Here is a 12,748-nt window from a genome sequence, read left to right as displayed (position 1 = left end):
AAGCTACATCTTTGTACACTTCGTATATGGTGTGCATGATAATTACACAAACTAGATGCACAATGGTGCTCTTTCTTGTGGTGATTTCAGAGGAAACAGGCTCTAGCTGTTAGCTGTTAACTGCTGTGTTGTCTAAAAGTACACATAATCATGAAGTTGCAGCTATGTATTTGCTTTGAACTACAGTGCTATGTTGACCGTTAGCACAATCGTTTGAGAACGAGGAGCTGAGAACTGTGCATTACATGATTCACCGCTTGTTCTCGTTCCGTCACTGATTTCTGTCCTGTCGTTCTCGTTCAGTCAATCACGCTTTCTTGGCTAGCCGACTTTAACTATTAACTGTTGTGTTGTCTAAAAGTATACATAATCATGACGTTGCAGCTATGTATTTGCCATGATCTACAATGTTGCCCGAGGAGCTGAGAACTGTGCATTACATGATTCACTGCAAAACAACACTGTACCTGAAGCGCAACTGAATGAAAGAACGAACTACATGAACAATTCTTTCTGACAAACTGACCGACAGGAACTGAATCTCAACATTGATGAAATCCACCTCTTCTGTTAGTTGCCTCAAGCACCAGACATCTAACAGGAAGCAGGTCAAATTTGTCTTCAAAATAGGAGCTTTACATTGCACCCCATTGGACTGGGTTCTTAGTGGGTGGCTTTTAATTTGAAAGTAGCAACCGTTAGTAGCTTGCCGCCAAATGAAGCTAGCTATACACAGCAGCCCCCCCACAGCATCCAGCTTTCCAGTTGCTCATCATAACATCCGTGGATGATGTGATGAACTGAATGCTGTGATCAACTGGTTTCAAAACTGCCGGCTATGGTTCGCACAACAGTGTACGTCATCGACACCTCCACTCATGTCATGCAATTGCCGGCACATCAACGACTTGGATTTACATTGCAATGGAGGTGGCAAAAAGTGTACCCTCCTAGGTGTCATATTGGCGGACCAAGACAGACACTCAGTATACCGCCATCTGTCTAAATTCGTGGACCTAGCCATAAAAAGGACAGCCAAATTGGAGGGTTGCTGCCCAGTAAAAAAACAGCTACTCATACAAGCACTTACACACAGCACAGTAAGGTAAACGTGCGGGGCCCCCCGCGACTATCCTTGGGGGGGGGTCCCATTTTAAAAACATTTTTTTATTTGGGTTGTGCGGTGGGGGGCGATCTGCGGTCTGCAACATGTGTCTTAGAGGCTCTTATCACCTGGTATTATCACTTTATTTATTACCTTTTTGATCAGATGACAAGTGGACAGCTCTAAGTACATCTGTTCACAGGCATTAAAATGTGTCTTGACAGACCATTTGGATCTCATTTGCCCGCTGATAAGCAAATGTAACACACACATCATATCAAGACTGGTGGGACAGAATTGTAATTGGTAAATTCACTGACCAACTCTTGCTAGATAACACACATTTAATCACATTATTTGTTGATGTGGGAAGCGACCGCTGCTACACATACCATGCCACACACACATCATGTGTCCATGGTCCTATGCATTTGACTCTTCCTCTTACTCATTGTCGCAGAGTGCAGGATTTCATAATCAAAGGCACTGTAAAAAGCCCACTTACATTGTTCTACAACTGTACTGTGAGGACAAAACAAGCTTTTCCCTTACAGCTAAATTACCTTTTTTTTTTTTTTTTCAAATCACTTAATCAAACAGATCAGGCGAGTGTACATGCTTTGATCTTTTGGCGTATCGATGAGCAAAATCCCATACCACCCTCTTCAAGTCCAGACTGCGTGCGCGTTTATTTTCAATACTCAGTACAGCCAGCCCTGACAGTCTTTCCTGTGCCATGGTGTTTCTCGGATATGTCTTAATTAGTTTAAGTTTTGAGAAGTATCTTTGGGTGCTTACAACAGTTACAGCAGCAACAACTTTTTTTTAAATTTACTGTGGATACGGCATTGGCCATTTACCTGTCAGGGGGCCCAGGTAGGCAAATCCTTTTTTGGTACTTATGCTTGAATAAAACTAACTGGTGTCAGGCTCGGGCTGCCTCAGTCTGAGGTTTTAGATTTAAAAAAATATATAATTTATCATAGAAGAAATCCACAAGTTTACTCAAGGTAACGGTGTGTTTCATTTGGTCGCCTGTTGCTATGCTATGCAGCAGTAGTGCTTGTTTCTCTCCTGCAAGTATGGCTGCAGGATCATTTTTGTTTATTCACTTTATTAACGCAAGTGATTATTCACCCCCAACAGCCAGATAACTTCACTGTACATTAGCCGTAAGCTAGTGTCTGGGTGTTTGAATTCATGTCAATGTCTCGTTGAACTCAGCACCCACCAGAGACCGTGGTTCTCTTTTCTTTCGCCCGTCTGCACTCTGTAATATTACATTCATGAAGTGAAGCACCTGTCCAGCTCCACTCAGCAGACAACATTACAGAGGTCATTGGAGAGGTCATCACTGTAGATTGCTGCTGCAGTCAGGTTGACGGCAATGAAGATAAATCCACTTTAAAATCAAAAAGTGTTCAAAAGTAATCTCTGAGCTCTCCTCCCTCCCTTTCATCCAAATGAAAGTAGAATCTGATGTGACTAGGGGCCGGTAAAAATATCGATTCATCAATGCATTGCAATATATTTTTCCCAAATCTGTATCGATTCATAAAATCCTCTGAATCAATTCCGGCAAGCGGCAGCCCCTGACCACCTGTTCCTCACTGGACGCCTCTCGGTCTCTGCCTCCAGCAGCTGGAAGCGCCTCGCGTGCAACCTCGCTCGAGGTTTGGAGGGTGATGCGCCGCGGAAACACTGTTGGAGCTGTGGGGGCGGGTAGCCGATGTCTGACGCACCACTCTTTCGGAGACAGTAAACTCCCAGCGCGGCTGGTCTCACCCTGGCCGCTGCACTGTGCGCCCGTGGATAGCACTGTCCTCCGGGAAGAGAGGTTCAGTGTCAATGTTTTACCCCCTCGTGTCTAGCTGGAGGGCGGAGGGACCGCAGTTATGTCTATGTTTATGTCAGACAAAAATGTACCATGCAGTCCTATAACAATGGCATTATCTCAGTTTAACTATGGTTGCACTATTTTATACCTAACACATTGAGTACCTTTGTTTACATTTCAGTTTGAACTAGAACTTCCTAGAGGAAGGATTTATAATTTAAGATTACTTTTTTAATTAAAAAAATATCAACAGGTACTCTAATGAATTATTTGTTTATTACTGGTTATTACTGATTAGGTATTGGCCAGCTCTGAGCACCTGAGCAGCAGTTTGCAATTTGTGCAGATATTCACAGTTCCCTGCAGACAATTCTTGCTTTTTCTCTCCTGCTAGATTCAGGACAAAATGTCCTCTGACCAGAGGCAGATGGTCTGAAAAATAGCAAAAAGACACCATGAAATTTTCCAGGGATATTCTTTGTAATCACTTGCGTCTTCCATATCATACTGGACTGTCCAACAATCAGCAAAATTTGCATCATATTAAATTATGTTTGAAGCATTCTTTATCTTTCAGAAATACAGCGTGATGTCAAAATTCTCCGACCCTCCTCTGATGTGGATGGAAAGAGCTGCAACATGTAAGTTTGGCACACAGTGAAAGCACCATGTACAGTTTGATTAATATTAGCCTATACTGAGCTGACCATGCCGCTACACTACAGGTCTTTTTGGGGTGAAACGGTATGGGGTCCATCTTAATGGTTACACTGTCAGTAGCAGTGGCGAGGTCAGCATGTGGCTGGCACGACGCTCCCCCGCTAAGCAGACATACCCTGGACTTCTGGACAATGTGGTGAGTATAAGTTGTAACTGACACTGTCTGCCTTAGTAGATTCAGCAAACATCCATAAAAGATCAACATTTAAATGCAAAGTTCATAAAATTCAGAGCTGTACAATCAAAAAAGGCTTGTCTTTTGTACCTTGGAAGGCAGCAGGGGGTCTGGCGGCTGGGCTCAGCATCAAACAAACTCTGGTCAAAGAATGTCAGGAGGAAGCTTGTATCCCAGCAGCCATTGCTGAGAAGGCTTGTCCTGTTACCACAGTAAGGTGAGCTAAACACCACCACTCATAAAAGCACCCCAATCATTTGGAGATAAAGAGGCAATGTGTAAAATATGGCCAGAATTTCAGATCAGAACGTTCAAAAATTAAACTCCCATTATCAGCTGAAAATGAAGAACCAACAGTGTTAACTGTATGTGCAGCCCATCTGTCGGTGATCCAGGTATATTCATAGGCGGGAACTCAAGCTTTTCTGGCTTCAAATCACCACTGAGCAGCTTTTATACGAATGAACGGGGCTCCACCTCCAACACTTTGTCCAGTAATAAAGACATCCTTAAATTGGCTGCATCCCAAATTCCTTCCTTATTTACATGCCACCACCGGATGATGATAATGCATCATCACTTCGCCCAGCGGAATTTAGCATGCTCACCCAGGTCTTAAGTTTAGATCAAAGCTGAGCTGAGGGGGAAAAAAACCTGTGCCTACTGCAGGGTCATTAACTTTGCTGTAAATGCCGAGTTTACACATTGCCATTGCCCCATCTTAGCAAGTTTAAGTGGGATTTTTGACCTGTGGAAAAGTGGTATTAAAGTGGTAAAAGTGTCAGAATGTCAACAAAGGAGAGCTCTTTTGCAGAGTAGGATGTGATTATATGCTGCCTTTCTGCCATTGTTTTCACCTGACTGTCTCTCCTCTGCCACTTCACGCCTCTACTATCCCCACCTGTTGTGTCTACTCATCCTGAGTCATAGTCCTGGTCAGAGCTGCTGTAAATCACCTCTAAACTAATTCCTCTTCTTCAGACTGACATCTGTCAGTCTAGGAGGCCATATTCAGTCCCCTTATGGTTTCCACCTGTGTTCAGACGTCTGAACTCATTTAGCTATGGAGCCAATGGCTCCATAGCTAAATGAGCTAATTAGCTAACTGTAGCTAGTTAAAGCCAAGGTTAGCTCGCAAAGAGCTGTAGTTGTCAGTTACTCTGGAGATATGCTGCCTACATGTTTAAAGACATACAGCGCTTCCTTTCAGATTGTGGCCATATTTTAAAAATGACACATTTTTAAAGGAGACATCTTGTGATTTATTGTCAGTGCTTGAAATACATATTTTATCTCTCTGTACCATATGTATAGAGGTTCCATTGTTCACAAATCATTGTGCCACATCACTGCAGTGAGTGAAATATCCCTTCATCATCACCATGAAAACACACACACACACACACCTTCCTGCTGCCCTAAATACTCACTAGAGCATCAGCTGCGGATTAATCTGCCGCTCAAAATAGTTTCCAACGAATGCACGATTTCCTCTTGTTTGATTAAAAACTATAACTAGCAGGCTGTTGTAATGAATTAGGCCTTTTATGAAATAAAAATAGTTGAGTGTTGTTTTTATGCCTCTTGTTTGTTTGTATTGTTTGTATGTACATACAGTACATCCATTAATTCTTGTTAAATGTAAAGAATTTGCTCAAATTTGCCCAAACGTTCACTTGGACTCAAGGATGAACTGATTAGAATTTGGTGGGCAAAAGTCAAGGTCACTCACAAAACACACTTTTGGCCATAACTCAAGACTTACACTAATTATGTGGCAGTCACATTTAACTTTTAGCATTGAGAGAGTAACGTTGGTAGAGCGGAGTGACAAGACGGCGGTGGATTTGCCGTCAAGGCAAAGGCTCCATCATATTTTTGACATCAGGTTACGTGCCAGAGGGAGGGGGGCTGGAAGTGGACCAGGGGCCAGCAGTTTGAGACCACTGCTATAAACTGTGGAAAAGTTTTTTAAAATTACTCTGAAAATGAAACACAACACATTTTGGTGAGAAACACTGGATATAAGCAGCATTTCTGTTTTTGTTTTCATGACAACTCCACAGGGCACATTTTAAGAAATGGGTGAAAATGAAAAGGGGCACAGATTGGTATCTGCCCTTCAGGCTCACCGGTGAACCATTTTCATGGGCAGTGACCCTCTGTTCTACAGGAATCTCATACTATGATGGACATAAATATTAAAAAGACAAAAGTCTCCTGATTCCATAACTTACTAATTTTTAACTTAATTTTTCAGCTACACCTATGAGGACAAAGAAGGGGTCTATGCAGAAACTCAGTTTGTCTTTGATTTGGAACTTCCGCTGGATTTCAAGCCCATTATAGGGGATAAAGAGGTGCAAGACTTCTACCTCCTGTCCATAGATGAGGTTAGTATTGCTGAAATAACAGTATTCTGAGGGGAGACATTGAAAATAACAATAACAAAAAATGAGATTAAGATGTGATGAAAATATGAGAGAGAAAGGATGTGATGGCTCTGTCTTGGTTTTAGGTGAAGGACCTGTTGGCCACTGAAGACTTCAAACCCAACTGTGCCATGGTGGTCTTGGACTTCCTCATTAGACATTCATTTATTGAGCCAGACACAGGTTTGCGGCCATCCATGTAATTTCCATCCCATCAGTCGACTAATTCACATCTCTTTTTTAAACAAAGTCCCTTATGCTCTTTATTTCAGAGCCATGTTATCAGGAATTTGTGGCAGGACTCCATCAGACATTAGAATGAAGCTGAGGACTGAGCCCACTGTCAGGCCAAGACACCACCTGCTGGATGTTGCACTGTTTCTTAGTGCTGTATTGTAGACAACTGCACTTGTTTCTGTTTCTTGAGGACGTTTGAGGTTGATGGTCCATTTCTGTCCATTTCTTTATTATGATTAGAAACCTGCAGCTCGACAGAGGAAACCGTCGACTGGAGTTCTTTTGCTCCCTCCTGAACTGGATTCAGGATATTGTTTGGTCTGGAGCAACCCACCAAGTCAGTCAGTTAACAGTCCACAGGGTCCTCATTTATAAAACAGACTTATTATCAGTTTTGATCTCAAGTATGACATAAGTGTAGGTAGTAATTTGTAAAACCTTAATTTTGATGTGGCAATAATGTTTTCTCTAAACAAAATATAAACACGAGTAAGTGATTTTAGTTATATATGGGTTTTGCAGTTTGTGAAACATCTGTCCAAGTCTGCAGTGAGATTTTTTGAACAATATGCGGTGGCAACACACACTCAACCTTCTATTTAGGCCACTGAATATGGTCTACCATATTCAAAGTTCAATTTAATCTTTTGTTCCATGACTTTTCTTGACTGAACCCTCATTTGTGCTGCATTATGGAAGGGGAAACCACAAGGCAAGTGCCATCCATTTAAGTTGATTTAAGGTCAACATATCACAGGTTAGTTTCAAATGGAATTTTTAGAACCTGCTTAAAGGGGCTCTGCGGAACTTCTGTTTTGTGGTGGAAGCCGTTTATTAGCTCATGTACGCGGACCCCACTTTTAAACTAACATTAGCTACTGTTGCTCTCTGTTAGCAGAGCCGGGAGAGGCACTGAGATGAGGCACTTGAGAATGTATATATAAAGTCACATCCTTTGTACTGTCATGGAAAATCCAAACTGAGTCCTTGAAAAAGAAATCCACCCAGCCCAGTAGCACTTAAAAACTTAAATCATCCACAGGCTTGTATAGGACACCAGATGAGACAGAGACGAAGCATAGTCTGATATGAGTCTGATATCTTCATGTATAAATCTAAGAACAATTTTATAAATGAGACCCAAGGTATGTGTTCCCAAAATCAAGAACAAGCTTCACCGCTTCAGTCTTGTAGGGTGACTACATCCCATTTTTTCCAATCCAAGTAATCTTGTCAAGCACTGTTCATTACATGGAATCATTAAACTTGTTCCAAGGTGCTGATTGTCCTTTGTGAAATATTTAATCTATTTTATTACCGCTGACAATGCAAACTACAAATTTAGCAAGAAAAATAAAGGTTTTTTTCCCTTTTTGTTTGAACAGTAACCACCAATTGTTCACAGTAAAGTGTGTTTACAGATTTTGGGGAGTACTACTGCATATGTGAAAAAAGAAATCTGAAGCCTTTTGTGGCTCCAGCTGAAGCTGCAAGTAAACTGAAATTCTTCCAGTGATGTCACACAAAGGCTTAATTGCATTGTGGGTGCCATGTTTCCAAAAGTAAGTTGAATGCATAAAATAAAAAATGATATGTGGTTCTGCTGGTGCCTACATTCCCCATAATGAAACACAGTCATTGCATGACATCACTTGAGGCAATTTATCAGATTACATCCAGCTTCCTCTGAAACCACAAAATACATTATATTACTTTTTCACATATGTAATAGTGCTCCACAACACCTTTAATGTGTAAAATTGGTGAAGGGGCACACCAAAGATTTTACTTTTCATAGTCTGTCATTGAGAATCCAACTGAAAACACTTATGTCTAGCTGAACTGTGTCAAGTCTGTTAAAATAGTTTGAGACAACACATTTATAACAGAAACTGTGTTTTTATTGGGGTTCATACATTCTGTCTCAATTTATTAAAGTTACTCATTACAGCTACATGACAGCCATAAGCCAATCGCTGCACAGTACACTCAACTGAAAATATTTAGCATTTTAAATACAGTGTGACTAATTGACTATCTTTGGAAACTTTGTGATGACTGATTCATCTGTAGCAGACAAAGGCATCTTTTACACAAGTAAAAGATGCCTTTACAAGTTACAATTTCTTTCCTCTGGAATACATAAAAAAAAAAAAGACTGAGAAAAATGAGAATATGTTTGTGTACAAAAGAATATTCCTCTTACAAATAACAAATAGTTGCATTTCATAAGCTGACATTTTTTTGTCAAAGTGCGCACTACACTGACCTTTTGTTTTAAAATGTGTGCAAATAATACAATGTAAGCCAGTAGAATATCACATAGAGTTAAAATAACACAACAAAATCTAAAGCAAAAAAAGTACAGTTGTGGCATCATAACTGGAAACAAAACACGCTCCCAACAAACATACTGACATACAGGTACACGGTCAATTTTCAAATAAGAGCTGGTGTTTAAGAAGTGTGTCTAACAGCCAAACAACAAATAATAGCTGGGTTTAAAAGAGAGGGGACAAATTATACAGTTATATCTTACACACTAAAATTAGATGTATATTTCCACAGCACTTGTTCCAGCAACAGAGTCATTTCATACTCCCTACCTTGACTTCTCAAACAGAATTTCATTTTCAATAACGCTTCATTAAGTCTTTCTTACTCAGACTATGCAAGTCTTAATAATAGCATAATAAGCATGTTGTTAGATGGGACATGCAAAAAGTGTTCATGCATAATAAAGGATCTGTTAACCTTAAATCTGCTTTCGAAAGTTAACTGACAAGTGCAGAGTTAATGGTTAATAAATGCATAATAAAGTTTTATTAATCTTAAAAAGCAACAAAACTGCTAAGTAAAGTTTTAACAATGACATAAGTATTTTCTTATACGTGTTTAGAAATGTCCTAATATCTAACAATAAACATGTTTAAATAAATGCCTTTGTTAATGTTAATAAGCATCTTATAAGAACCCATCTGGCCTTATTAACTAATGCTTTTTACAAGGAACTTAAAGTGTTAGCTTGTTTTAATTCTATAATTATTTCCATTTGCTTCCTAACAAAACTCAACACTGCCTGCAATTTTTTATTTTTTTTGAAAAACAAAACAAAAAACTGTCATATGAGCTACTGGGAGTAACTTAAAGTGAAACTCTCACCAAAATGCAACCTAGGCTTTTTTTGTGAATGTATATGAGTCAAACCTTCATGTTAATGCATAATTACGATGAAACAGGCACTTTTAAGATAGACTGTATTTTCGTTTTCGGCTCAAACTCATTTTCAATGGAGTGCATGGGGTACTTTTACGCTAGCATTAAAATCACTATTTTTAAAACACTAAGAAGGCTTGACACAACATGAAACTTTGCTCATAGTATCACCAGGGTCTCTACACATGAACATGAGCGCTGAGAACATTGTGTACACAGTTTACTAAAAAGAGTTTTTAAACAACTCACCTTAACAGTAGCTTGTTCCGCTCCCAGTCGTCATGGCAGCCCAGACATATGTGATTCAGTTGAGCTATGTGTATATTGAGTATGTGTTATTAAGCGCCCCATGCACTTCCATTGAAAATTAGTTTGAGCCGAAAACGATAACACGGTCAATCTTAAAAGTGCCTCTTTCATCGTAACTATGCTTTTACATGAAGGTTTGACTCATATACATTCACAAAAAAAAGCCTAGGTTGCATTTTGGCAAGAGTTTCACTTTAAGTTAAATCTGTACAAAAAGACTGCATTCCTCTCTGGGTTCTTAACAACAAATAAAAGTAAAAATTGAGGTGAAATAATTTGTAACTTAAAACAGTACTTATGTTAAGAAGGAGAAACTTACACAACATGACTATTTAAGTAGGATGGAGATGGTGCTGTAGAAATTCACATTACATATCAAGGCAGTTAACATGAAGGAAGTGTTGATTTTGCAAAATAGCAAATGGGAACAGGAGCAGATCAGAAAATGTGTAGGCTTCTAACTAAAATAAACAACTTCAGATCAGAAATTAAAATCATGTCTCAAATGTAACTGTTTCACACACAGGTCTGGTCCTCCCTTTATCTGAGGTAGTGCTGGGCGGTATGACCAAAAATGTATATCACGGTATATGACAGTATTTTTTTTCCATGCATAATCAGGTGTTCACAGCATTTTCTAGTGGTTGAGAGAGGACTTACCCTATAGTTTGAAAAGGCGGCACATTTGCTGCAAGGTAAAGGTATAAGGGAGGTGTAATTGTCCTCTCTCAACCAGTTTCTCATTCCCTCTTCCCAAAAAGCACCGAGGTCGGCGTAAACATGTGGCATGACGTGAGGCACAAAGTTGGGCGTGAACAGTGACATACAACATATGCATCGGAAGAAATGTGGCAACACTTCATAGATTTGCTTAATTATAGACCCGTGGCCCATATTCTCACCTCCTCGGTCAAACACACACCGATGTTAAACCCCCGCTATTCAAGGAAGCGTGCAATGGAGCGCCCCACCCCCTCTGTAAGCTGCCTCAAGCAACAGACAGCTAAGAGGAAGCATGTCGAATTTGTCTTCAAAATAAGAGCTTTACGTTGCACCCCATAGGAGTTTAGAACAGGGTTCCTAGCGGGGGGGCTTTTAATTTGAAAGTAGCGAGCAGTAGCAGCTAACAAGCAGACAGCTACAGAGACCGAGGAGAGCTAGCACCCCCCGGATCTCAGCAGCTTTCCAGTTGCTTATCTTGACGTCTGCGGATGAAGTGATGAACTGCAATGTCTATCCTATCAATCTTCACATAACATAACACCAGAGCACTACTGCTTACCCCCACTAAGCCTGGCCGTCGCATCATGCCTGTTTAGAAGCGCAACATTGAAAAGGGTCCAGTCTTAAACAGTGTTCCACGGCGCAGCGTTCTGAACGTTGTGTGATCAAATACAGCGGTATGGCGGTATATTAAAAAATTCATATCATAACGAAAATATACACCGGTATTCGGTATGAACCGGTATACCGCCCAGCACTAATCTGAGGTAAGTTAAGGCCCGTATCTCAACTCGTCAACCTTTTAATACCAATTGTATACATGGTGTTTGACAGTCCAAATCAGTTCAATCACTTCCAGTTCCAGCAGACTGTTCATTCATTGACACTCTTTTCATAACACACTCAAATAAGTTAATGCCAATAAATCAACTACTATCCATTTAAATGAATGAAATATGTCCCAAATGTTAGTTCATGAGACAGAAACCCATGTCCATTTAGTAAGGTTGGTCTACTGTGTGTTTCCACTGGGAAATAAAGGAGTAAGATGAAAATTAGAGACTTATAGGACACAACTGGAAGACAAGCACAGTCACACTGCAAGCCTTGGGAGTCTTCCAACAGTTAGTTAAGCAGGCACACATTTGTGGCTGCACTGAGCCCTCTGATCTCCTCTGGTGCTGGTCTCAACCTCAAAGCAAAAAGCTTAAGTTAAGAACAGCTGAGACCATTGTACTTATCTCAGAGAACTAGAGTTCTACCTCCAAGGATTTGTGTAGTTCCTTTCACTTGATATATTCTATTTTAAGGTCAAATGAATCCTAAACACGATTACCTTATTTTTTCTTGTATTTGAAAGCTAAAGTATGAAGATATTATTGGTGCAAACGGTTTGAGCACATCTAACAGTGGAATTTGTAGTTGTATACAGTGATTGTGTATGTGTATCAGTAAATTTGAGGTCACACAGTCTGAGTTGTGTACTTCTCTTCTTCTCTCCACAAATACAACACAACACTTACTGTTGTAGCCATTTCTGTGGACGTGATTGTTCTGTTATTATACTGCACTTAAGAATAATTTTATATTGAGAAATTTAAGTTTGATTATATTTTCAAGACCAGATAAATTCTGTGTGGCATATAAAATGGAAATTATGAATATTAATAGTGAAGCAGTGACATTTGGAATAGCAACATTTGATTGGCTGTTTGAAGTAGCACTTTTGGAGCAACACTTACACGTTCACAAATTCTTAATTACAGGTGCACAAATCCTATTTTACAAGTCACAGACTAAAAAACTGACACACCCACATTTTTACTCCTATTGTGAATCTATATCAAACAATGTGAAGTTGTGGACAAAATTTGACTATGTGCAAATCTGAAGTGAAGGCGACTGGTAGTGCTTTACACTGCTCCTAGCTTGCTGTGTGTGTATACTTACAATGTGCAGCTAATGACGGATTGTCAGGTGTGCTGCATGCATTC

General features: G+C 39.9%; 1 protein-coding gene across 1 annotated transcript in view; it reads left to right on the top strand.

Moving 5' to 3' along the window:
- The window catches only part of tpk2 (thiamin pyrophosphokinase 2), a 12,493-nt gene extending 4,317 nt beyond the window's left edge, over nt 1-8,176 (top strand). The window contains exons 4-9 of the mRNA XM_037104890.1: nt 3,520-3,583; nt 3,668-3,798; nt 3,936-4,054; nt 6,098-6,230; nt 6,356-6,452; nt 6,542-8,176. Coding sequence (XP_036960785.1) covers nt 3,520-3,583; nt 3,668-3,798; nt 3,936-4,054; nt 6,098-6,230; nt 6,356-6,452; nt 6,542-6,591 — 594 coding nt within the window. The 3' untranslated portion in view covers nt 6,592-8,176. The remainder of the gene's footprint in view (nt 1-3,519; nt 3,584-3,667; nt 3,799-3,935; nt 4,055-6,097; nt 6,231-6,355; nt 6,453-6,541) is intronic.
- The last annotated feature ends 4,572 nt before the right edge of the window (nt 8,177-12,748 follow it).

This window comes from Acanthopagrus latus, chromosome 7 (assembly GCF_904848185.1).
Source record: "Acanthopagrus latus isolate v.2019 chromosome 7, fAcaLat1.1, whole genome shotgun sequence".
In the NCBI taxonomy this organism is placed as follows: domain Eukaryota; kingdom Metazoa; phylum Chordata; class Actinopteri; order Spariformes; family Sparidae; genus Acanthopagrus; species Acanthopagrus latus.
The sequence above is the reverse complement of the archived record's forward strand: the minus strand, read 5'-3'. Positions and strand labels throughout refer to the sequence as shown.